This window comes from Eufriesea mexicana, unplaced genomic scaffold, assembly GCF_001483705.2.
Source record: "Eufriesea mexicana isolate 0111107269 unplaced genomic scaffold, ASM148370v2 scaffold654, whole genome shotgun sequence".
Lineage (NCBI taxonomy): Eukaryota > Metazoa > Arthropoda > Insecta > Hymenoptera > Apidae > Eufriesea > Eufriesea mexicana.
Genome location: NW_016908877.1, coordinates 267,578 through 295,478, shown reverse-complemented (window position 1 = coordinate 295,478; position 27,901 = coordinate 267,578). Strand labels below are relative to the sequence as shown.

Genomic DNA, 27,901 nt, shown 5'->3' with positions numbered 1-27,901 from the left:
TTTCCCTCGCTTAAACCTTAAAATAAAAAATAGTAAATCCTCTTAGATCCTAATTATTCTAACTCCAAATGATAAAGGAACCTCTCCCGAAGCTAGTTTCCAAATTTGAAGTCAATTGGTTAGCTAGAAATGGAGTTATCGCGCGAATGGTTGCAAGAAGTACAGTTTCGCGTGAAGTCTTTGACAGGAATGTGCTAACAGATGAACCTGCTTTATTCGTTTCATATTTAATCGACTTATAACCGACTTACAATCGATCTATAGCAGATAAGGGATAGGAGGAGTCAAGTCGAATCGAACTATCGCGATAAATCCCGTCTCGCACACCCTGGGTGCTCCGTCTTCTTGACAGCGCGCGCACAAGTGGACTGCCATCTTCTTGCAGTTACAATGGACCCGTCAGGCTATGTATCAAAGTCACCGCGATATTATATAGCGATATCAGCCGGATCGATCGGAAACGGGGCCGCGTTACGAGACAGTTGCATCGCTATTGTGTCACGTTATGGCAACGCGCGAGAGTTTAGCCATTCGGCTAGCCAGCAACAGAGATGACATCGAAACGTCAATTTCGCTACTGCGAAATGCGCTTTTGCGAGGGCAACGATGGCGGACGAAGACCACCTGTCTACCGTTCCTGGTGTCAAAATCATAGCGAGTGACACTTGTGATGCACAGTGCGCGGGGAATCGAAAAGCTGACCAAAATTCAATTTTTCAAACGCAAAACGCAGTTTTGCTAGTGTGGCACGTTTGTTGCATGCATCAAACGTTGGGATCCACGAAATTTTGGAATATAGTCGCCTTCTATGGTATTTCTTTTTATACCTATATACAGCACACACTCGTGCTACGTGCTGCCAAAATTTCCGAAAATTCCTGGTGCACTCTGGGAAATCATTCGTTCTTCTCACGTCACTGAATTTAGGATAAACATTCTCTCGGTGCATTCGCCAATGACAGAATAATGCAGAGAATATGGATTGACAGGAAGCAAAAGATGGTAGAGGGTAAAATATACTTGTTACGAGCTAAAGGGATGTTAATACTATGTCATGTGGTGGCACTACGTTGGTGTCATGCGAAAACTATCGGGGAAATGCCGGTGATACCATGTTGGTATCATTTGCATGTGATGAGTCAGTCCTACTGGCGCCAAACAAAAGAATCCCGATTAGTTGGACTGCATAGTATTAGAAGTAAAATACTATTACAATTAATAACTGTACTAGATCTATCACTGCTTGATTCTATTATGACTTCATGACTCTTGACTCTATGTCTCCTCGCTTCATCGTTCAGTCACCTTTCAATCATCCACACACACTGCACACTCATACGATGCATCTAGAAACCCTCGTATACATTTCAAGAACTCGTTCATCTTTCTCGCATGAACTTAACCTAAACATCCCCCTAAATATTTTCTGCCATATTGTTTGACAATTTATCGTTATGAGGATCTTGAAAGAGAGGGTAAGAATGAGGTGCATTTCGTACTAGGCTCGCTAGTGGCCTCTTCGGTAAGGCTACTACCCCTAGCAGGCCCGTGTCTCAGACAGGAGATACCACTGACAGGCGAGGAACTGTGGTATCTAGGAAGCAGAAGACTGACTGACAATGAGGACAAGCATCCCTCGAGTTACACGGTTAATTCCCTCTAACAAGGAGAGTGCAAGTCCTTCGGGTCACTGATTTGGTTCAAACTTTGCAGGTTTGTAGATCTCGTCATGCAGTTCAAGAAAATTTACCTTATAGGGGTAACTACCCAATAGTTTTTGAGATATTTATGATTAAACTTTCATTACTTTCTTAACTACAGATGTATTTCCACTAGTTTTCAAGTTTATAATGGTATATTTTCTTAAACTGCATGACAAGATCTATAAACCTGCGAAGTTTGAACCAAATCGGTGACCTGAAGGACTTGCACTCTCCTTGTAAGTCGAGACTCAAATTTCCACCTTTCGAGATCAGGAAGCAAAAGGATCTTACAGATAGCTAGCGAGTGCCAATATAAGAGAAATCCTTGTGACTTTACTCCTTTTGACAAAAATTGGTGCGAAATCGTGTAACTCGAGTACCGTGTATCTCGAGATACCTGTGCTTTCGAGAAATCTCGAACTTCCTCGAGTTCCTTTGATGGGGAATGCGAATATATGAGAAATCCCTATTATTTTCTTCTCTTTGATAAAAATTGACACGAAACCGTGTAACTCGAGTACCGTGTGTCTCGAAATATACCTATGCTTTCGAGAAACCTCGAACCTCCTTGAATCCCTCATGGGGAAGCGCAAGGCCGAAATAATTATATCCCAAGAATGATGGAAATTTTCTCGTGGATCCTTGAACGCACCATATAAAAATCCATAACAGTCAACGTGTCGAGTTTTATTATTCATTATTGTAAAGAAATCTGAAGAACACTTCGTCCACCTTAGCCACGTTGACCGCAGTCGCGTGCAGTATCTTGATGCAGCCGTGCATCGATTATGGCGTGCATTATGCAGCAGGATAATTCGGATTGTATTTATGGCTGCTCGTGCACCGGCTACGGCTCGTCGCGAGATCGAGGCTGGCTTCGTTATAATAACCATTCGAAGCACGGTGCATCGCGTGAAATGCCAAGCGCGACGCCCGTCGCCGGCTATGGGGAATGGAAAAATGACGGAGCACGGGGTGTGCAGCCGTGTTCTACACGCGAGCTGAATTTTTCTTCGAGTTGTCGGAGAGGTGGAATAATTCTTCGAGTTTTTCTTTCCATATTTTTGCGCGAATTTTTATGACGGAAGTGGGGCTGGTCGAGTCCTGTGTAAATTACATGTGGTTTTTTATTTTATTTTTATCTCCGAAGTTATTTTTGCAATTGAAAATATGCGGGTGCACTCCTGTCTTAACGTCAATAGTCCTTTTGAAAATATTAATATTGCAACGAAGTGCACGGGTAATTTTATTAGGAATATTTTGAAGCTCTTTCCTTTTTTCGAGGACCGAATTGGGGTAAAATTGCGTTTATTTAATTAAACGTGAAATTGTTCAAATGAAAGGAGAATTATAAGAATTTTCTCAAAAATAATTTCTAAATACACCAATTTTTGGTTCATCCTATATGCTACAAATTTGTAATTTCATTATTCAATCATTTTTGTCTTTCTTTCATGTTTGAAAAATTCACAATTTGGCAAAAAAGTTAAATTGAAATAAAATCCTGTAATTAAATTTTCGTTAAAAATTAAAGAAAGATTTATGAGACTTTTTTAAACACAATTTCTATGCGCGAAAATTTACGGTTCTCCCTGTGCATACCTATTTACCTTCAACACTATAGTAATTATTTTCATTTGTACAATCTGTAATTTCACTACTTAATAATTTTTTAAATTAATGACACTTTTATCCCCATGCAAGCGTTTCTTCCTTTGCATTTAAGAAATTCAGAATTAAAATAAAATCGTGTAACCGTTTAATTAAATTTTCGTTCAAAACCAAAGAAGAATCACGAGAGATTTTGAGAAACGATTTTTGAACGCAAAAATTTATGGTTCACCCTGTATATCTCTATTTACCTTGGATAACTTGCCTCGATATTTAGTTACACGTTAGTGAATCGGTAGTTCTAATATATAACAATTTTCCGTTTAATTCCGTTCAGTCTGCGAGTAATGGTAAAGGAGCACCATGTTCTATCGATCGAGGTACCACGGTGTATGAGTTAATCCCTCAAGAATCTCGCCTTCTCTGCGATCAGCCTTTATCCTTTCCCATGACCAGATCGAACTCCCTTTCGAATCGCAACAGGATCTCGTGCCCGTTATCTGGTTATTACAGCGCTGGGAAATATGTATGCAGGTACTCTGCTGGATTTATACACGGTATTAAGTCAAATTGCACCGGAAGCCTGTGTACGCGACGATCCTATCAATGTGTGGACTAACTGAGCACGTGTGCGTTGAAATCGACTCGTTGCAGGTGGTTCCTCCAAATGCTTCTGAGGCTAGATCGATGGCTTAGCAGCCTCGTCAAGAGGACATCTTCTTCAACCCTTTGCACTATGATTTAACTATGAAAAATTGTACGAGTAGTTCGAATAATATTTAATTTTAAATTAATATAAATATAATACAAATTTTTATTTTAGCAATTTTCGAATTTTCTGCACCTTGAGAATTAGGAAATATAATTAGGGTGGTGCGATTAGTTTAGTTAGGAGGTCATCTTCTTTGCACTACGATTTAGCTATGAAAAATTGTACGAGTAGTTCGAATAATATTTAATTTTAAATTGAAATAAATATAATACGAATTTTTATTTTAGGAACTTTCGAATTTTCTGCACCTTAAGACTTAGGAAATATAATTAGGGTGGTGCGATTAGTTTAGTTAGGAGGTCATCTTCTTTGCACTACGATTTAACTATGAAAAATTGTGCGTTCGGGTGGTATTCGATTTTAATTAAATACCTATTCCATCTGTGATGAAATTAAATACGAATTTTAATTTTAGGAACTTTCGAATTTTCTGCACCTTAAGACTTAGGAAATATAATTAGGGTGGTGCGATTAGTTTAGTTAGGAGAGCATCTTCTTTGCACTACGATTTAGCTATGAAAAATGGTACGAATAGTTTGAATAATATTTAATTTTAAATTAAAATAAATATAACACAAATTTTTATTTTAGGAACTTTCGAATTTTCTGCATATTGGATTTTGGGAAATATAATTAAGGTGGTGTGATTAGTCTAGTTAGGATGTCATCTTCTTTAACCTCTTGCACTACGATTTAACTAGGAAAAATTGTGCGTTCGAGTGGTATTCAATTTTAATTAAATACCTATTCCATTTGTGATGAAAATAAATACAAATTTTTATTTTAGTTGTCTTTGAATTTTCTGCACGTTAAAACCTGTGAAATATAATTAGGGTGGTGCGATTAGTCTAATTAGATCATCTTCTTTAACTTCTTACATTACGAAAAATTCTAAATTTTAATTAAATACCTATTTCGTCCACTTTAAAATTAGATACAAATTTTAGGAATTTTTCGAATTTTCTATACATTAAAATCTGTGCAATATAATTAGGGTTGCGCGATTAGTGTAGCTTATAATCACAAGATTCGACATGAATTTATGACCAGCTAGACTCGTCGTTAACATTAACTCTTTGAATTAACGAACCTGAGACGCTAATTAGTTTAGAAGCAACTACTCGTGAAATTTTGAAACGAAATACACTTAATTTTCTTACTTTATTTTAGCCTAAATGTAGTCAACGAGCTTAGAAAAATGTAAAAGAATCTTCAAATCGTTATATTATTCCTATACAACGAAAAAATCAAGTGCAAAGAGTTAAAAACCTATCACAGTCGGTCAAATAATCGGTAAATGGAAAAATGAGGAGAGCTTGGAAAAAAATAGAATAGAAGTAGCTGAAAAATTGCTGGTACGTGTATTAAGAGAAATATCGAGAAACAGAGCGGGATAATTGATAACACTGAGTGCAGAATTTTTAATACAAAATTTGCAAACAGTCGTTGAAGTTGTGATAGGTGGTTCAGTGCAGCCATTAAACCCCTTAAAATGTCGGATTTCAATTTTTTCCCATTTACATTTATCGCAAACACGGAATTACTTTCAGCGAAATTATCCGTTATCGAAACCGGCCTGCAATTATACACAGCTGTTTATTTCATTGTACGATCCATATTACTACTACCTCTGGCAGAAAGCTTTTGGCGAAACTCAATTAGCTTCTGCTCGCAAATAAATTAAATTTGAAATTATTTTCTTTTTCTACTTCATATTAAATCCATTTAACACCTCGTTTTATGTTCACATTACAACGATCTGCGTTTAAGAAGTTGATTTTAAATAGTTTCGTGTTATCCACTTTTCTAGTTGCACAAGGTTGGCTAGGGGTAGTGTTATCTGAGTATACTACGTTTAAAGTGTACATTATAGCTCGGTAAAAGTGCTACTCCAATGGGATTAGCAATCACGAGTTACCCACCAGAGGTGTAACAACTCATTGAATGTCCCACGAGACAAATTGCAAAATTGCAGGAAAATATATTAGGGGCTACGAAACAAAAAAAAAATCCTTAGCTTAAATTTCTAAACTTTCTAAATTTTTGTGCACCATTTTGGTGACTTTGTCTCGTAGATGAATGCCTCTGCGACAGAGAACTCGTGAATGAAAATTGAAAAATAATTGTAGCTTGCTTCGAGTTCCCTTGGAGTTATCACTTGACACTGAGAATAGTCGGCCCTTTAGGCCTGCTTTTCTATAAATTAAATTTCCAGCTTAAATTACTCAAGTTTCTAAATTTTGCTGTACCATTTTGGTGATTTTGTTTCGCAATTCAATGTCTCTGTGACAGAGAATTCGTGAATGGAAATTGAAAAATAATTGTAGCCTGCTTCGAGTTCCCTCAGAGTTACCACTTGGCACCCAGAAAAGTCAACCCTGGAGGTCTGCTTTTCTAAAAAAAATTCTTAGCTTAAATTACTAAAGTTTCTAAATTTTGCTGTACCATTTTGGTAACTTTGTTTCGCAATTGAATGTTTCTGTGACAAAGAACTCGTGAATGGAAATTGAAAAATAATTGTAGCTTGTTTCGAGTTCCCTTGGAGTTATCACTTGACATCCAGAATAGTCGATTCTGAAGGCCTGCTTTTCTAAAAAAAATTCCCAGCTTAAATTACTAAAGTTTCTAAATTTTGCTGTACCATTTTGGTGACTTTGTCTTGTCGTTCAATGTTTCTGCTGCAGAGAACTCGTGAGTGTAAATTGAAAAATAATTGTAGCCTGTTTCGAGTTCCCTCACAGTTACCACTTGGCACCCAGAAAAGTCGGCCCTGGAGGCCTGCGCTTAGGGCTCTTAGGGCTCTAAACGTCCATGGTGCCAGACTGTCTAGAGAATTGGAAGGAGCGTAAAAATTTAATCAGATGCCATGGGTAGACTTCGACGAAGCACCGTTCCCTATAGGTACTAAATATGGGTCAGGTTAGGTTAGTAAACAGCCCTCGTATATCCCACGGTATTACAATCGATGGTGCTTAAGTTAATGGCAGTTTCTCATCATCCCACTGTATTTTCCGATCGAGCAGTTTCCCCGGCCGCGAAATTTATTGTTCCCGATAAATTTGTAATAAATTGTTTTTAAGCGTTCGCGATGCTCCTCGCCGAGCTATATCGGGTCATTGATGGAAGACGGTTTTATGGTTGTAGAATGGCCCCCGCCGGGATGCCTCCAGTCACCGGTGTCCTGCAGCCACCCGCGGGCTCGACGCTGTCAGGGACCACGATGGCGAACTACAAGAAAAGCTGGTGGAGAAGAGTGGCCCCCTGCTTGGCGTTCCTCGCTGCTTTTTCCACCGCCATGGCCTTGCTCCTCGTCTGGAGCGAGGCTGCAGCCTTGAGGTAACTATTTCTTCGTTTATAAAGTTAAATATGGCGATAGAAACCTCTTAATTCCCAAAGGCTCTGTGTCACAAAATTTCGCAAATTTTTACCCTAATTTTTATAATTTAATTATAGACCAGGTCCCTTTTTCCACTGTTATGGTCTTGCCCTTCGTTTATAAAGTTAAATATGGCGATAGAAACCTCTTAATTCCCAAAGGCTCTGTGTCACAAAATTTCGCAAATTTTTACCCTAATTTTTATAATTTAATTATAGACCAGGTCCCCTTTTCCACTGTTATGGTCTTGCCCTTCGTTTATAAAGTTAAATATGGCGTTAGGAACTTCTCAATTCCCAAAGGCTCTGTGTCACAAAATTTCGCAAATTTTTACCCTAATTTTTATAATTTAATTATAGACCAGGTCCCCTTTTCCACTGTTATGGTCTTGCCCTTCGTTTATAAAGTTAAATATGGTGATAGGAACCTCTCAATTCCCATAGTTTCTGTGTCTCCAAATTTTGCGAATTTTTATATTGATTTTTATAATTTAATTATAGACCAGGTCCCTTTTTCCACTGTTATGGCTTTGCCCTTCGTTTATAAAGTTAAATATGGTGATAGGAACCTCTCAATTCCCATAGTTTCTGTGTCTCCAAATTTTGCGAATTTTTATATTGATTTTTATAATTTAATTATAGACCAGGTCCCTTTTTCCACTGTTATGGCTTTGCCCTTCGTTTATAAAGTTAAATATGGTGATAGGAACCTCTCAATTCCCATAGTTTCTGTGTCTCCAAATTTTGCGAATTTTTATATTTATTTTTATAATTTAATTATAAACCAGATTGTTTTTTCCATTGTTATGGTCTTGCTCTTAATTTCGAGCAAAGCTGCAGTCTTGAAGTAAATATTTCTTCGTTTATAAAGTTAAATATGGCAATAGAAGACACTCAATTCCCATAGTCTCTGTGTCTCCAATTTTTCACAAACTTCTAGGCTGATCTTTATAATTTAATTATAGATCAGATCGTTTCTTCCACTGCTATGGCCTTGCTCTTCGTTTCGAGCGAGGTTGCAGTCTCGAAGTAAATGTCTCTTCGTTTAAAGAATTGACAGTAGCACTACCGACCTGTATACCTAGATCTACTATACATAAGTAATGACAATCGAAGTGGTACGATAAATATCGGTGATCTTATATATAATATTTTTATCTGGATAAAAGTCATTACTAATTTTGTCAGAGATGGTTAAAGATTTTCGTAACTACAAAAACGAAAAGCCTGGAACCAGCCATTTTGTCTAATTTGATAGTTCCAATATTAAACGTGGCAATGGGAATCTTTTAATCTCCATAGTCTCAAATTTTTCATAAATTTCCATGTCGATTTTCGCGATTTAATTCTAGATCAGACCCCTGTTACCACTGACATGTTCTTGCTCCATGTTTCAAGCTTGGCTTCAGCCTCGAGGTAAATGGTAAATGTCTCTTCGTTTACCAAATTAAAAGCTTCCCTCGAATTTTTGAATTTCCATGTAGATCTTGGCAATTTAATTTTTTACCTGGCTTCCTCGATCAATTCCTCCTCCTTTTGTGACTTCTTCTCAAAGATCCGTATCTTTTACTTTTCCCTACTTTCTTCGTACCCTCCGGTCACTTGAATTTATAAAAGATACCCGTGGATACCTTATACACGTGGCCCTTTAATTTTTCCCTTTCGTGCGCGATTTCAAAAATTCGATACGGTAGCCAGACTTGAGAAACCCTGCTCCCGACGAGTCTTCTTTATCCAGACGTTTTCTAATTTCGTTATCCTTCATCTCGCATAGTAACGAGGGCACACAGCGATTTTACAACGGCCTGGAACAGATGACTCAGATGGCCCCTAGAGCCATCGTTGTATCTGCCATCGTTCCTCTTTGTTTCTCCTTCCTTCGCAATCCCTTCTGCCAAGCTAGCGAGAGCGTGCAGCTTCGCGAGAGATTAATCAATTAAACCTGGCATCTCGTCGCTTTTTATCACCATTCTCGCGGAAATTTATTTCGCTGGAAATTTATAGCAATCGACGTGTCAAATTGCTATAATCCGAGTAAAACGACGAACAAATGGCGAACGATATCTGTTCCGACGGCAATAATACATGGAAGACGCGCCTTGCCGTTCTTCTTAACGATCAAAAAATTGTAAAACAAGACAACAGACTATCGTGAGAAATCAAACAAAACACATCAGATGACGTAAGACGGTTTTGGAGCTCAGACAAGACACGACAGACGCGAACTAGAACTCGAAGACGTAAGACAGAAAACGAAACGAAAAACGGCAAGGGAGAAGACGATACACCACACACACCCAAATCATAATCGTAGAATAAAGCGTAATTACAACCACAATCTGCGCTTTATTACCACCTAAGTGCTCAGTGTCTCGTAAGGAATTCGGCACACTGAGAAAAAGGGGCAGCACAAGTATTAGGGGGACCGAAAAGTAATCAAAATTTTGTTTGCTGGCGAAAAACATTTATTTATTAAAGAAATCTTAAATGCTAATCAACAAAATAATTTCCATAATTTTCTAACGCTTTTTGCCAGCGTAAAGGCAATTGTTCGATTCCCTTTTTAAAAAAGTCCTTCGATTTTTCATTGCAAAACTTTTCTAAGTTTTCACTTCTTCAACATTGGTCAATTTTTACCTCTTAATGTATTCTCTAACGATCTGAAAAGGTGATAATCCAAGGATGCGAGATCTGGTGAATAGGGTGGATGAGGTAAAAGTTCCAACCCAAGCTCCCTTATTTTTTCCTGTGTTATTTTTGCAGCGCGAGGTCTCGTGTTGAAGGATCCTTTTTTTGTTATTGACCAAAACAGATCTATTGTTGGCCTTGACATCTTTCCTCCTTGGTAAAACAAAAATTTTGTCACCGAAAAATAAAATTTACATCCAAGCTTGGACGTAATAACAAAATTTCCGTGTTTACGGGACCGTGTCTCGACACAAACTAACTGCGAATGAGCTCAAAAAGAAATTTGGATTACTTTTCGGTCCCCCTAATATACCAACGCTGTCCCCTCTGCGCGGAGCTCATCCGCAACCACGCGCTGCAACAATATCGTCGACTTCGATCTATCAGCACAGTGGATCATAGGACAAGAACGGTTGACCGATCGTTTGGCCATTTTTAGGCCTCGTTCCGATTCCCGGCTCGTCTGCGAGCTTATCTTCCGCTATCGTACGAAGTCAAATATTTGATCATCACTTTCGACCGGGATCTACGGGAACTTCGTTACTCTCGAGAGTCGCGGATAATCCGACCGGCTGATAAGAACCGTGCGAATGACAGCGATTAGCCAGCAACTCGCCTAATTTGGATCGGTGTGCGTGATTCATTTTATTACGCAATTATAATCCCAGTTTTCGTTTTTCAATCACTCTCTTCCGAGTTCGTAATCTCCCCGTGTCACGTTTCTGCGGTATCGAACTGTCCACGTGATGGGGAACATTGGCACAGAGATAAAAGAGTTGCAGCTTGACAGCCTAGCGATCAATTACCGCGAGAATGGTAAAGTATGGACAGAAAGACGGCCATTTTCGAGTGCCTTCTGTAGCTGACGCGTTGTTACGATCGTTCGAGATGTATCCGATGTTGCACATCCAGACTGTCAAACGATCCACGAAGATCGAGCAGCCCTGGTCGTGTTAACCCTTTCACTCCTGCAGACGTAGTATGACGTCACGTTATAATATGGCTGCCAAACTGTAAACGTGATAAAACGTCCATAGAAAATTTTTGCTGAACGCAATCCAACTGTTCTAACGTGTCTTGACACCTCTTAGGATAAGAGAGAAATTTTGTTCAATTTGTTACATTCATTCAGGACAGGGTGTTTGCTACTCTCTTCATAATTCAGGAATGAAAGGATTAAGGTCCTGTCATCATCAGGATACCATCTTTTTCCCTCATAAATAGCCGAATAAATAGCTCAATAATCCCAAACATAGTGTCCAAAAGATTCATTCATCTTCTTCCACTAACATCCTTTTCTGTCTCCAACCAAAATCAAAATATTGCTCGATACAATTGTATAAATCACCCTGTATACAGAACGAGGATACCGATTCGGAAGCTTGCAAAATTCGTATAAAAGATTCCATCAGACTTTTCCACTCGTTAATCCTTTTGCTAACTACGGGTGACTATAGTCACCGGTCAGAAAAATTAAGATAAGTGCTATCGTTTCGCTCAGCTCCCTTCGCAAAGAATTGCAAGTGTTATTGCAATAATCGGTTTTTCTTTCCTCATTTTTTCTTTTTCTCAAAAGACTTGGCCCCGAATGCTAAAGACGCGTAATGCTTGCAATGCTTCTACCTTCGACATAGCACTCCGTGTCTTGACATCTCTTAGGATAAGGGAGGAATTTTGTTCAATTTGTTAAATTAATTTCGGGATAGAGCGTTTGCTACTCTCTTCGTAATACAGGAGTGAAAGGGTTAAGGAAATACGATTGTCAAATGAATTTAAATACTAGGTTACACGATGATTTTTCTCTTGGACGCTCTTGGCAGAGGCTGCGCGGGACTCTGAAGAAAATCGTCGAATGTTTAACAACTATCGTAACTCGATAAATTCGCTTAACTTTTTAAATTTCAATCTCGAATTTCCTAGTGTGTCCCACCGGTAAACTATCTTCTGCTATCGACGCTCGATCGACCTAACGTTCTTCATTCCTCAAGGGACTGCGATAGATGCAACGAAGAGGAGTGCAGATACAGATGGCGGAGAGGCTCACAAGGGTTGCGATTTATCTTCCTAAATCAGAAGAAAAATTAGTTTCTCCTTGTTTGAAATCTGAAATGAGGATTTTCTTGGCCAATCGGTTTCCATGTGCTTCTCGAAAGATTTCTTTTCTAAATTAGCGAAAGGAGAAAGTGGAAAAGGCCTAATCTCGGGTACTATTATCGCGATGATTATGATTTCAACGACCGAGTTGTGGCAGTGAAGGATCGTTAAATACTGGGATTACCGATCTCCAAAGAGCAGATAAATATACTATACTCGAATGATAATGATCGAAGAGCTGAAGATATATAGGTGTACACATACATTGTTTTATGTCTGTAGCACGATTTTTCGAGCATCTATATACGTCAATCTGACGGAGAGATTAGAGTGTCGAGCAGGAGTTGGTTGGCACTTTAATACTGATTAATGACGATACTAAAATTTCCAAAAACCTTGTCTGTTTGATAAAATATCGAGGCATAGCTTGACATTATAGCTGATAAAAAGGGAGTCTATAACAGCTCGTAATAATTAACTCTTTCGTTACTATGGGTGACTATAGTCAGCAGCCATGAGAGGAGGAACGGTACCATTTGTCTTAATTTTTGAGTCAATTTTGTGGCAGATGACTATAATTAGCAGCCATGAGAGGAGGAACGGTACCATTTGTCTTAATTTTTGGCTCAATTTTGTGCCCATTGACTATAGTCACCAGGCACGAGACGCCATTTGCACACAATGGGTGACTATAGTCACCGGCCACAAAATTGAGTCAAAAATTAAAACAAGTGCTACCGTTCTGCTTAGCTCTTCTCAAAGAATTGCAAGTATTATTGCTTTGGTCGGTTTTCCCTTTTCTCTTTTTTCTTTTGCAAAAGACTTGGCCCCGAATGCTAAAGACTGCACCATCCCAATGTTTCCATCTTTGGCACGGCCCTTAGTCCTATGGGAGGAGCTCCAGGACGACGCCCACTGTAGTGAAAGGGTTAACCCTTTGTGAATGGAGTGTTTTTGAGTAAACCATATCGCGGGCCAAGCCACTGTCGCGATACTCATTCAAAACCATCAGTGTTCATTTCCGCTTAATCACTTGCGCTATAAAGACGTGCCACGCACGTCGAGATGCTTCTGTTCCAAAGCTCCAGCAACGTGTGTACCACGTCAATCTAACGTCTTACCGCATGTTATATTGTGGAGCACGGTACGGCAACCGAAAGTTAACCCTTTGCACTCGAGAGGCTACTCTCAGTCGCCATTTAATCAAATTCTAGAGATCATTGTTAATTAATATCTCAAATTTAAAATTGTCCAACGACGCGTGGAATATCGAGGTAAAATAATTCTGTCTTACAATTAATTTGCACTTCTTAGTTACCGTTTTGAAAATATCGTGGACTTTATGGCAAGAGGTCTTCGAATTACTATGTTTCTGTAACGAAAATATCGCCGAGTGCAATGGGTTAAATCGTAGCGCAAGTGGTTAACACGTTGACTGCCATGGTGGTTACCAGCGACTGGCGCTTGGTCTATGGATATCTAGACACTGGACCAGTGTCTATTGGCGAGGGTAAGAACGTTGGTCATTGCACCACCGAAAGTGTTAAAAGACCGAGCTTCTAAACGTAAGTAGTCCATAAATCATGACTGATAAACCATCACGGGTGTAGCCTAGAGAATGTGGATAATTTCGACCAAAGAATTCGCATGTTTTCCATGATGGCGAGGACAAACCACCCTACGTTATTTTAACTGGTCGGATAGTTGCAACGTTCGTGTTCCGATATTGAACATCATCGTTTTCCAAATACCGGTGTAATAAACAGAGAGATTCGCAGGGGTGTTCGAATGTCCACGAACAGGCACCCCATCCTGCACTCGGCTTAAACGAGAAACAGCTCATCACCGGCTGTGTACATGTCGAGCTTAATGAGAGTCTGGCCGTCGGTGTGTACATTAAAGCGAACGTTTGATTGCAGAAGGCAGGCGTTCGACGCCAACATGACCAGGGATTACGTGTTGAACAGCGTCTCGATGGACAATCCGGAGTTGGTCGCGTACATCAGAGAGGTTCAATTGAAGCCCACCACGCAACAGGACCCGTCGAACGCCACCCAGACCACGGAGGAGAGGTACGTGGCAAGTCTGACCGAGGGAAAACGCGAGGGTGTGTACGTGGAGTACATCAGCAGGGTAAGGAACGACACTATCGTTTGTTTTTTAAACCTGGCTAGTCGATTTCCAGACTCCTAGAGGTACTTTGTTTCCTCTTAACGCGTTAACCCATTTGCATCATGGTTCTACTTAAGGTGCTAGGTGCTCAGGCATCAGCGACGTTCAACTGACGACAGGCCCGTATCAGCACTTACCCCTAATGGCAGTTTGAAAGATTTTCATACCAAAAATAAAACTTGTTAAGAATATAACGAAACGATGTAGGTGAGATGCTAGCAAAAGGGATCAAACGTGATCCGTGGAATACGAAGAATATTCAGCAACTGGTAATGGAGAAAAGTCAGCTCGCGGATTATTCCGCGTTCGGTGATAAACGACTGTCGTGGAACGCGGATTATTCCGCGCTCGGTGATAGACGACTGTCGTGGAACGCGGATTATTCCGCGCTCGGTGATAGACGACTGTCGTGGAACGCGGATTATTCCGCGCTCGGTGATAGACGACTGTCGTGGAACGCGGATTATTCCGCGCTCGGTGATAGACGACTGTCGTGGAACGCGGAATATTCCGCGCTTGGATGCAAATGGGTTAAACACCACACCGGTCCCTAGAAACCGGCGCTAGACTTTCCGTCAGGTCTCGTCGATCCGTACGGCCCCGAAGGGCCAGCATGGTGGCTAACTGTGGGGTGAACTGAACGGCATGTAAAACCGGCGTGGCGTTTAACGTATTAACCACTTGCGCTGGCAAGAAATTCACAAACGCGTGTGCCAGAACGGTTCAGTGTTTCTGTGACAATTGCCTGACGACGTGTATACCACGTCATTGACGATTTCGCGACAAAAACATTACGACGTGCGTGGCACGTCTTTCCAGCGCAAGTAGTTAAAGCGAAACTTTCGAAGCTTCTATCCGATTCGTGCAAGTTAGGCTAACTCGCACGAGCTTCCGATTCGAGATTAACCCTTAGCAATCGAGAGGTTTAACTACCCCTTAGTCTCTAAATAATTAATCTAAATAACTCAGCCACTAACCCTTAGTCTCTAATTAATAAAATTCCAAAGGTTGGTGTTTACCAAAATAATTCTACCTGTTAATTTGATCCAATTGATAGCAGAAAATATTTGATCTATTTCTCTAATAATTTTTCTAAAATCCCAAAATGCAAAGGGTTCAAAGAAACGGTGACCGAGGGTCATCCACTCGAGTGCAAAGGGTTAAGGATCCGAGTAATCGAGATTTAGGAAATACGTGGATCGTTTGGTTTATAGATAGGTGCTGTCTCCAGCACGGGCTGGCTAGAGCGCAATCTGAGCTGGAGAGGCGTCCTGATCCTGACCGATCCCAGGAGCTTCTTCGAGGCGCACAGAATCACCAGGAACCCAAAGACCAGAGTTCTTCACGCTTGCCTCAGCACCGATAAGGATACCAAAGAGGCAAGTGAACCCGGAGCATTCTCTAATCCGGTCTACTCCAGCGATCCAGATAAATCGCTTCGATTATCCACCTAACGAGACTTTTATCTCTACGCCGACCCGTTCGAATTTCAGATTACTTATCACCAGGAATCCGAGGTTCAAGTTACCAAGTTGGGCGAGGGCCCGAACAGTCTCGTGTCGTCGGACGAGGGTTTGCCGACCACGAGATTGAAATGCTTCCCTTTGTACAGCGTTCTATTGGCCTACAGTGCCACCACCCTGGATTACCTGAGTCTGGACAGCCCCGACGCCCAAGACGGCCAGGTACCTATCGATTTCGTCCACGATCCTCCGAAATTTCATATTTTCCATTCTTCTCCCTGTTCTCTTTCCTATTCTCTGTATTCTTTTCATACCACCGACAAATATCGTTAACATCCCTCGAGGAATTCTTTCGCGAGAGACACCCGAGTCCAAATATTTTCCTTTCACCGTGATCGTGTTTGGTCTAGGTCCTGGACACGATTCCCTGGGAGACGACCAGGATATCCGTGGTGTCTATTCGCTGGAGCCCTCATCACAGCGAGGCCGAGACCAAGAGCCTGATCGATAAGATGATCAACAGACGGTACAAGCTGATGTACACGACCGACACCGGGAAATTGATCTTCTTGTACAACGCGTTGCTTAAGATTTGAATTTTCTTGACTGTGGCTGCTTTCGACACGAAGGACCGTTCTGCGTTTCCCGTGCCACGCGACTCCGATGATCATGGGAAACGCGTTTTCCCGAGCAAATCGAACACCGTTCGCGGAACGAGATCCATGGATCTTCCCTCGACGATCGAAACCGAACGAAACGCTGAAACGTTCTTGGTTTTACGCTTCATCGTCAGAAGACACGGGTCCCCTTTGACGAACGTGGCCTCCATTTCCCGCGAAAATGCGTTTCCCACTCGTGCACAGGATCGTAGGATGAACCGAGATTTATTTTCCTTTTTCCGTTTCAATTCGACACGCCTAATATCGACGACCCACGAATAGTGTATCTTTTCCTTTCCCCTGTATTTTCGTTTGTCTACCGCGTCGATTTAACGAACACTTGACAAAGACTGAGAAAGAGCTGTTTCCCACAAGTGCCGTCAGCCAATGATGATACCGGTTAGAGTCGCCTAAGAAGACAGGTGGACCCTGTTCCGGTGCAACGATTTCGGCGCGAAGAAGCTCGCACATGCCTTACTTCGATGTGAACCAAAATGGAGGAAGATGGTACGAGAGGACGAAGGAAGGATGTGTCTAGTACCTAATATTTTAGCGTAGATTCGTTTTAATTGCCAGCGCGAGACCAAGACGATATACACCGTGGCGTTTTACGAATAACGTAGATTTTACTTGGTCGAAGATGAGAGTCTCGTGATCCGCGCCGATCCTCGCGAGGAAGAAAAGAGGAACGGTTGTTACGCGGCTTAACACGTTAAACGCCATGCCGATTTTACGTGCCGTTCTGTTTACCACACAGTTAGCCGTCATGCGGGCCCTGAGGAACGGTTGTTACGCGGCTTAACACGTTAAACGCCATGCCGATTTTACGTGCCGTTCTGTTCACCACACAGTTGGCCGTCATGCGGGCCCTTCTGGTCCCTAGGGACGTTTAACGTGTTAACGAGCGCTGTCGCAGTGATAATCAATGAGTTACTCTGATTACCTACACCACGGGCCTTATTAGCACGTAAGTCGATACTTAGCTAAGCTATAATAGGATCCAATAAACTGGTCGTTCTTTGCTCCTTGCCAAGGGGTAGCCGTTTCTCTTATTTTCGTTCGGTCTCGCCAAATAAAATAGCTTTATCGAGGTGGCACCAAGCTACTCGATGCCAATCACATTCTGGCACAAAATTCCCGTCTGCCCGCTTTCTCCATCGATTTCTCGCGACCTGGTGCTCATCGGCTGGTCCTCGAACCCTGTCTTTGAACTCACGAGCGGGGTGTCCGAGTAGCTTTTGTTCCACTTTCATTTCTTTCTCTTCTCAAACACTTAGACATAGATGATCTCTTGTCATTCCACGCTCGTGAGAGTCTTTGCGTTTCGTCGGAGGACCAGGGTTACCGAGTAAAGAAACTTTAGGACAATAGTAGTTACAAAGTGGGAAAACTTGGTAGATATTTAGGGCCCGAAACGCGCGTGAGTGACACCGTGTTCGAACCCTGTCTTTGAATCCACGAGCGAGGTGTCCGAGTAGCCTTTGTTTCACTTTCATTTCTTTCTCTTCTACACCTAGACACCTAGGCATAGATGATCCTTTGTCATTCCACGCTCGTGAGAGTCTGCGTTTCATCGGAGGACCAGGGTTACCAAGTAAAGAAGCTGTGGGACAATTGGTGATTGCAAAGTGGGAAAACTTGGCAGATATTTAGGGCCCGAAACGCGCGTGAGTGACACCGTGTTCGAACCCTGTCTTTGAATCCACAAGTGAGGTGCCCGAGTAGCCTTTGTTCCACTTTCATTTCTTTCTCTTCTACACCTAGACACCTAGGCATAGATGATCCTTTGTCATTCCTCGCTCGTGAGAGTCTTTGCGTTTCATCGGAGGACCAGGGTTACCAAGTAAAGAAGCTGTGGGACAATTGGTGGTTGCAAAGTGGGAAAACTTGGTAGATATTTAGGGACCGAAACACGCGTAAGTGACACCGGTCGCAAAGTTCTGTCAGACTACTGTAAGCAGGACGAACGTAGATTTATTGGTACCCAGAGGAGCAGAACGAAGTGCTCGTCGCGATGCTTCGTTAGGCTCTTCTCACGATGAACTGGGCGAGGTTCATCACTCGTTTCGAATGATAATGACCACTGGCAAGCGTGGATTTATTTTCGATCAACGACACGCTTTTATTAGACGAATCGGTTCTGTTATCGTTTCTGTCTCGTTATTCCCGAGGTTCAGCCGGCACTGGGACAGACTCGAGGTTCGGTGAGATATGGTAATCGCGGTGGGTTCGCGATACGATTCGCGACCAGCTGTCGTCCTCGAAAATTACGCGCCACGCTTGCATTCGCGAACTCGTATGCAGTGTAATCGCAATCGTACTCGAGCACTCGTACAGCCGTATGTGTATCACGCGTTTGTACTTATATTTAATCGCGTCGACCACCGCCTCCTGTGTTTCACGTTCGTTTTCATTTTCTCACCCCTGGAGCACCGCGAGGGGCGGAACGTTTGTACCATTGATACTGAGAGAACCGAGCAGATTCTTTTGGAGAATAATAAAGCTGGATATTTTGCAAACTCGTCGTATTTATTTGCGCAATGGAACTTGGATCAACCGAGCACCCTGTGTCGGGAAGCAAATGCACGTTTGTTTAGTAAATTCTGAATGTAGTTGTGTATGTCAGTCGTGTGCAATCGTTGAAACACGAATGTGAACGATAATCCAATGGCGTAGCCTGGAGCTTTCGCAGCTAGTACCGCTTGAGATGCAGTAGAGATATTGCAATCATCGTTGAAATGGAAATTATGATTACGGTTACTGCGTCGTGGAAAATCGCGTAATAAGAATGACCGATTGAAAGAACGATTAAGAAATTTTTCTGCGATGTTAATCGTAAGAAGATTGCAGATCGTCGTTGCGTAGTCGAGGATGAGAAACTCGCGAGAAGAAGACTCGTTGGGAAATCACGAGGGATTAGACTCGTGTCGATTATCCCTTGGTCGAACGATAAAAACCTGACGGATTTTTCCTACCCCTCGCTCGTAGATCGCCAGTCGGTTTCGTTCAGTGGAAAAGTTTACAAGGTTTCTTCTAACGGAACTAAAACGAAGTTAATAGAGGGGCCAGTCGCGCGGCACAATCTTCTCATGACGTTTTCCACTTTTTCTTGCTTTCCTTGAACTTTACTTTTATCCTGTGCAGGCGTCGAGGAGCTCCTGGTACGCGCGCTCTACTCGCGAGTGGAGATATGGTAATTTATCGACGAATCGCGTTAACTGTATCTTGATCCACCTTCCATCGACACGCGAACGGGTGTAAATCGTTATAGATAAACCGCGGCGAGAGTCTAATACAGGAATCAGAACTTAGAATTCCGAATTCAGATCTCAGATCTCAGACCTCAGACTTCCAAACTTAGATCTCAGATCTCAGATTTCAGAATTCCGAACTCAGATCTCAGATCTCAGATCTCAGACCTCAGACTTCCAAACTGAGATCTCAGACCTCAGACTTCCAAACTGAGATCTCAGATCTCAGATTTCAGAATTCCGAACTCAGATCTCAGATCTCAGATTTCAGATCTTAGAATTTCGAACTCAGATCTTAAAATTCCGAACTCAGATTTCAGATCTCAGACCTCAGAATTCCAAACTTAGATCTCAGATCTCAGATTTCAGAATTCCGAACTCAGATCTTAGATCTGAGACCTCAGACTTCCAAACTTAGATCTCAGATCTCAAACCTCAGACTTCCAAACTTAAATCTCAGATTTCAAATTTCAGAATTCCGAACTCAAATCTCAAATCTCAGATCTCGAACCTCCGAACTTCGAACTGAGAACTCAGATTTCAGAACTCTGAACTCTGAACTCAGATTTTAGAACTTCGCACTTAGACCTCAAAATGCCGAATTCAAATCTCATAACTCAGTACTCACAACTCCGAACTGATAACTCGGAACTCACAATCAGAAAAACGAACATCGGATTCAGAACACAGTACTCAGATCTCGTAACTCTAAACTCTAATCTGAAAAATCAGATTTAATATCTGTTATCGAGACTAACACCTGCAGCATCGCGAGGGAAGAACGCTGGGCATTTTCACGGTCCTATATTTTTATTCCCGTGAAAATTCCACGCATATGTGGGAAGGTGGAGCAAGAAATAGAGAACATTCTTGGACAACGGTGCACGCGACGTGGAAGAAATCTCAGTGGATTTCCTTTTCGATACGGAGGTCTTTCCTTCCATCAAAAAAGAGTGAGTAAAAAATACGTCTACATGTACATACTCCAGGAAAATAACCAAGAATTGAAGGTAATCCGGATCAATTTGTTGTTTAGAATTCGACTCTATCCTGCTTTTGATACCAAAATTTCCACCAATTTTGCAAATTTATATTTAACTTGACGTTGAACTAAATAATTTCCCAAATTCAAACGAAATCCTCTTTTCAAGGTATATAAGCAGGGTGCAAAGTGCAACCTGTTTTGTATGCATTTGCACCGCGATATAAAATGGTTTCTCCAAAATTGCACAAAGTTGAATCGCTAAATCGGTATATCCCTCTCGTGGGCGCGTGATAACCTTTCAACTCGCCCACACGAAAAATTTAATTTGTAGAATTAAGCTACTTAATACGAGAGTCATTTTCATAACCACATACATGCTTATTTCCAGAAATAACAGAACCGAAATAAGCTGAGGCTCTTCGAACCGACGTCACGATACGTTATTAAGTTTCTCCGCGAGTTTGATCAGTGATTGATAATCCACGACGAAAAACTCACGTGATTTCTCCGTGTCGAAGCTAGACACGCGCACATAGGTTTCCAGGACTTTGCGCGGCGAGCATGCTCGCAATCAGCATCCATAGCGGCGTGTTAGGAGCCGAGATCTGAAAGGGAGCCGAGAATTTCTCTGAAAATTCTGTAGAAATGAGTACGACAGAGATAGAACTATGTTACGTATTATGTAAAGCACGTTAATGCAACTCGCTATGCAAAATCGACTTTCTCGAATGATTGATCGAAGGATCAACTCTCTGAATTAACTCACAGGATTGACTCGCAAGACTCGCAGAACTTACGGGACTCGCAACACTCGCAAGACTCACGGAACTCGCAAGACTCGCAGGAGTCACAGGACTCTGAAGACTCGCGGGAGTCACAAGAGTCGCAAGACTCGCAGGAGTCACAGGAATCGCAAGAATCGCAGGAGTCACAAGAGTCGCAAGAATCGCAGGAGTCACAAGAGTCGCAAGACTCGCAGGAGTCACAGGAATCGCAAGAATCGCAGGAGTCACAAGAGTCGCAAGAATCGCAGGAGTCACAAGAGTCGCAAGACTCGCAGGAGTCACAAGAGTCGCAAGACTCGCAGGAGTCACAGGGCTCGCAAGACTCGCTCGACTTGCAAGACTCGCTGGACTTGCAAGACTCGCAGGACTTGCAAGACTCGCAGGAGTTGTAGGACTCGCAAGAACGCAGGAATTACAGGACTCGAAGGACTCGCAGGAGTCACAGAACTCACAAGATTCGCAGGACTCGCAAGACTCGTAGAAGTCGCAAAACTCGCAAGACTCGCAGCAGTTGCAGGGACTCGCAAGACTCGCAGACTCGCAGGAGTCACAGGACTCACAAGATTCGCAGGACTCGCAAGACTCGTAGAAGTCGCAAAACTCGCAAGACTCGCAGCAGTTGCAGGGACTCGCAAGACTCGCAGACTCGCAGGAGTCACAGGACTCGCAAGATTCGCAGGACTCGCAAGACTCGCGAGACTCGCAGCAGTTGCAGGACTCGCAAGACTTACAGGAGTCACAGGAGTCGCAGGACTCGCACACGCACGTTCCCTTGGCATGCCTTTTTATACAGATTCACACTACGCAACATTTTTTCGATCCACTGTCGTATCCTTCCAAACAATCATCAATCAACGATCGAACGATCTGTTTTCATACCGTTCCGACGATCGCTCGATCTGCTTTAATTTCTGACGATTGCTCGATCTACTTTTATACCGTTCTGACGATCGTTCGATCCGTTTACATACCTTTTCGACGTTCAGATAGAATAATCCTGATAAAAATGTTCGATCACTTCATGTCCATTGCGTCGACTCTCATCCGGTTTCAGACGCCGCACAGTGGGTCCATCGTCCCACACTGTTGCTTATCGAAACTTCCACAGATACCTAAAAGAAATTTCAATGGTTAATAAACATTTAATTAAAGAAACATTAACTTGAAATTACTCTAGATCCTCGCGGAAAGCGCAACATCCGAGATCACGCGATTCGACGCGGAATTCTTTTTCATTATAACCAGAAGAAGTGCAATCTCGTCGACAACCCCGTACCCTCGTCCGCTTTTTAATTAATTAACTTTTTGCTGGACCATGCGCTGCTTCACCCTCGCGCCACCCCTCGCGCGATTTTTTATCCCCCTTCGATTTCTCGCTGCCTTCTCGCGGACACGCGACGCGAATCGATCATGGGGAACTGGGTCAGCTCGCGAAATAACACGGTTTTCCTTAGAAGCATGCAAGAAGGCAATAAAAACCGGTCGATCGTTCCTTCGCGATAAATTCCCGGTTGGCGAACATTAACTCGGTGGCTACTGCCTTGCGGAGGAATTGTTCCCTTGCTTCTTCGCGAGATCAGGAATGACCCCCCGACAGGGGAGGGGGGATTTATCGAAGAAGGGTCGAGAGTTATCGTTTTCGGAAAAATCCGGTAAAGAAGAACGCAAAGTTCACCGATTCCACATTTTTCCAGATTTCTTTTGTAATAAAAGAACATGTTGTAATTTTTCGTGTGAAATTACTGTGGTAGTGGTTGTTATAAAATGTGTGGTATGAGTGTGAGGAATGTTTGTGTGGAAGAATGTGTGTGTGAGGAGTATGACAGAGAGTCGCGAAAAAACAATCAGTAGGTAAATGACAGTCATTACATATAGACGTTGTGTGTGAGAGAGTCCTCGAGAGATAATATCGCAGTTAGAAGCGAATTTATTTGACTAGATTTAGTTATAATTTATGTTGTGCTATTATTAAAATTATTATTAAATAAATCTTATTAGTTTATAAAATTTACTCACAATTACAGCGTTTATTATAACGTATACGTATAAGTATAAGTAATCAAATTTACTATTAACCCTTTGCATTCGACGATTTTCTGGCTAGAGAAGAGTAGAAATTCAAAGATTCTCTATTAAGACACTCTTTTTGGGCAGTAAATAAAGAATTGTATAATTGTATAATAGAATTGTAGAATTATTTGATTTCGATACCTCGTACACTGTTACATTGCATTAAATTTGATATATTAATTAATATCGATCTTCCAAATTTTATGAAATGGTGACTGAAAATCATCTCTCGAGTGCAAAGGGTTAATAAGAAATTTTGCACAATGTAAATTTATAATAAAAGTGAAAAACTGAATAAATCATTGATTATTACATGAACTTATAAAGTACTTGTGTTAAAATATACCTATAATGTACAAAAATGTATAGATTGGTACACTTATTGTTAATAACAAATTAATATTGTTACTAACAAATTGTTTGCAATGTATATTTATAGTAAAAGTGAAAAAATTCATAAATTATTGCCTACTACTTAAACAAACGACGTATTTGTGTTAGAATATATTCGGAACTTACAAAAAGTTAATAAATTAATAAATTTATTGTTAATAACAAATTAAAATTGTCGATAACAAATAGTTTGCAACGTATATTAACGATAAAAGTCAAGAAAGTTAATAAATTATTAGTTATTACTGCGGAAAAGTAACTTTTAAAGGAATCGGTAAAATTCGGAAATTTTCGCCGATCTCCGGACGGCCGCCGCTATATAAGGGGCCCGCGTGCAGGCTCGAGCCAGTTGTCGTTTCGACTTCGGAAGGTCCGCGTTAATATTCTTTTTTTCTGTTTCAGGTTCTATTTCTTTTATTTTAGATTTCATTGGTTGTGCATTCGAGTGTTTTGTACACTATGCGAATGCTTCGTCGTTGGTTTAATTGCATATCATCGTTGGCTAGATCAATGGCTACTCAGTGGCCATTGTCCACTCTCTTGAATAATTTAATAATAATTCCTTCTTTCAGGTACTAATTATTTTTTCTTTCAGGTTTTAATTATCTTTCTTCTTTCAGATATTATTTCTTTCATTCTAGTTTTCATTGTTTGTGCATTCGAGTATTTCGTACAATATTCGAATGCTTCGTCGTTGGTTTATTTGTATTGTATATCATCGTTGGCTAGATCAATGGCTATTCAGTGGCCATTGTCCACTCTCTTAAATAATTTAACAATAATTTCTTCTTGCAGATTTTATTTTTTTCATTCTATGTGTCTTTGTTTCAGCATTCGAGTATTTCGTATAATATTCGAATGCTTCGTCGTTGGTTTACTTATGTCTCATCGTTGGCTAAATCTTTCCTTTCACAAATTTTACGACTTCCGTTCGATTTGTTTTCGTTAGAGCGTTCGAGTATTTCGTATAATACTCGAGCGCTTCCTCGTTGGTATGTTTATATCTCACCGTTGGAATGTTTCTGTCTCGTAGTTATGTTGCTCAGGTCTCGTCGTTGGCTTGCTCGTTCCATTTGGTTATTATCCTTGATGGTTTCCTCGTACTAATCCCTTTCCTTTCAGCTACATATTAACAATAATATATTCTGTTTTAGCTTTTAGGTTTCTCAAGATTCTGTTTGCGACACATCAATGAACGATGCGTGCGTTTACTTTTAAGTAATCATAAGATAGATCCATAGACTAAGTATCATGTGCGCGCTGTCTGTACAAAGGTAAGCTACCTAATTTGGAGCGAAATTTATAAATTCTCTATCATTTTCTTATCCCCCTCGTTTAGCAAATAGAACATAATTGTTCTCGCGATAATCGCGATCGTTCGTAAGTACCGACTAGCCTACGCGACGTGCTCTCGTGTACTCGATAAGTACATGCTTCGTAAGTCATCCTCACGACTCGTCTCCGACACTCATTTCCAGTCACTGTCAATCTCGTCATGCATCGGGTTCCAGGGTGACCCCCTCGGATCAGTGCGTCTTCTGACCTCGACGGGGCGGTCCGCTGCCTAAGTCGTACGCGACTGGGGCTCGGGCACATGCTGGCTGACGGACTAGTACCATCTACGGTTAGACCACAGGGATGATTAAGTTCTACCCCGTGTGGCTGGGATGCGAAGTGTCTGTCTTGGCCGGCAACCGCCCAGCAGGGCCCTCGCGTTGACACTAGAAGTTTCATTGGTTCAGGGACTATCCTTGGTCCACGTGTAAGTCTTGGCGAGTGCGACAGTGACTGGAATTGAGCTAGGCCCGATCGGGAGGGTGCCGAGGTATGAAGTTATCTCTGTACACGGGAGTACATCGCCTAGGCTAGTCGGTCTTTCGAATAATCGCGATCTCGTTCGGGCGCGTCGCGATTTTCTATTTGCTCGCGTGTTTGATATTTCATTCCCTATTTTTATGGGAACTTGAAAATATCTTAGCGTTGCGACAGTAGAGTTTCAGTATACCGAATCGAAGTTCCCTTTGTAAGACACGAAATAAAATAAAGTGTCAGTAGAGTCACTTTAACTTAATTCGCTCCAAGTTAGATTAGGGTACCTTTGATACAGGTAGCACCAGCAGGCTGCGCCACTAGGGCGCATGTCGGGTCTCGATGCGTAGCCACCTCCACGTGGTGAGACCTGGTAATTGGTATCGTTTCCCAAAGAATAATTTTCGGAAAACGATACCAAGCGAAGAGCTACGCATCAAAGTTAAAATATTAGTTATAAGCTAGTTATAAGTTATAGATTATATATAAGTCGGTAATAAATTAAGACATTTCCTCTCTATTCTAAATTTTCAAAGTTCCCTTTGAACTTATTTGTATGTTTATTTGTATTATTATTCCTATCTTTCTTCTTGAATTCTGTTATACGCTTGCTTCATTGTACTTTGTTCTAGCGTAGCTACGGCACTATCGAGACTAGGGAATATGGTTACAATAGCTGCGCGGTTGTAACATCCCCTACACGCCTTACATGGTTTTATTCTTCAAACTAGCCTATACAATAGGATACCGTACAAAAAATTCGTGTCAAATAACATTTTGTAAAAACACAAAAACGCTGGTGCAATTTTTATCTGTCTACTTTCTAATCGTTATATATTTGTATCCCTATATCGTAATAAGTGTTTGTAACAGGCTAAGTACCAAAGGTGACTATACTTAACCCTTAAGACGACTGGCATAAGGACCCAGATCGTTTTAACAACCACCACCACCGAAAGACACATTGTCACCTATCACACACCCCCAATATTATTCGGAATCAATCAGTAAACAGAGGAAGCTTATAAAACCACCGACAGAACAGTCACGAAGAGAGTTCTCCTAAAATACAATCCACTTAACACTTCGAAGCTAGACACAACCTTCCTCAAAGAACCGTCCGTCACTAATCGTCGCTAACTAACTAAGGTCGACCTAGTGACGATATACAGTGTCCTTAAGAATTACAATAACTAAAAACGCTTCTTTCAAAATTTTCCTCGTTTCATTTCCTCGCCTATCCGTCATTTGGCTCGTCATGGCAGGTTTAGCGTTAACGATAGCCAGCGTGAAAATAAGAAATGGCGCGCGCTGCGATTAATCGCGAGACAGTGGAATCGATGGTGCGAAGCTAATAGCTTTTCAATCCTGGACTTAAATTGTACGTTATTAAGCGAGATTACAGGCGAGGATTTAATCTCGGAAGGAAATTTCGACGTCACTGATAAGTTACTACTTCTTCTTCCAAGGTGTGCCAACTCGAGTCAACGTGGCTTCCCTTCTTCCACTATCGCGCAAATAAAGATTGCGAGTGTTTGTTATCGTTTAGAATCAAATGGTGATTTATCGACGCTGCTTTTTCGTTCCTCTAACGAATTCCCAGCGAATTAAGATAAAGCTCCATTGTCAACCGGTTGATTTATCGCGCTGCTCGTATATCACTTCGTATTTCCTTCGTTTGTCACTGTAGAACCAGGATTCTGTAATCCTCCAACAAACTGAAGCGATATCGACGAAAGCGTTTTAATTCCAACTGACTTCCATCGTTCGTTTCTTTCCCTGCAAATTTCAGATTCGCAATTTTTTACGTTTACGCGGGGTACGTGCAACGTGGGAAATAAAAAGCGAGGAAAATTGGAAAAATTGTGATACATGGAATAGAACTATCCTCGTTTCGGGCTACATTCGCGATTTCGATAGGAATAAGTCGTACGATTTTCAAAATTGGAACAAACGTGTTGCAATATTTAGGAAATATAAGATAACGTGAAACAAAAAATATTTTTGAGGTAAGTGAAATCATCTAATTTGTGCTCACAGTGAGTGGTTGATGGGATTATTAAATTGCGAA

General features: G+C 41.4%; 1 protein-coding gene across 1 annotated transcript in view; it reads left to right on the top strand.

The window, feature by feature from the left end:
* The window catches only part of LOC108546507 (protein Star), a 28,792-nt gene extending 12,318 nt beyond the window's left edge, over nt 1-16,474 (top strand). The window contains exons 2-6 of the mRNA XM_017898596.1: nt 7,231-7,422; nt 14,163-14,376; nt 15,630-15,794; nt 15,909-16,100; nt 16,289-16,474. Of these exons, the coding sequence (XP_017754085.1) occupies nt 7,231-7,422; nt 14,163-14,376; nt 15,630-15,794; nt 15,909-16,100; nt 16,289-16,474 (949 nt within the window). The remainder of the gene's footprint in view (nt 1-7,230; nt 7,423-14,162; nt 14,377-15,629; nt 15,795-15,908; nt 16,101-16,288) is intronic.
* Nucleotides 16,475-27,901: the final 11,427 nt, after the last annotated feature.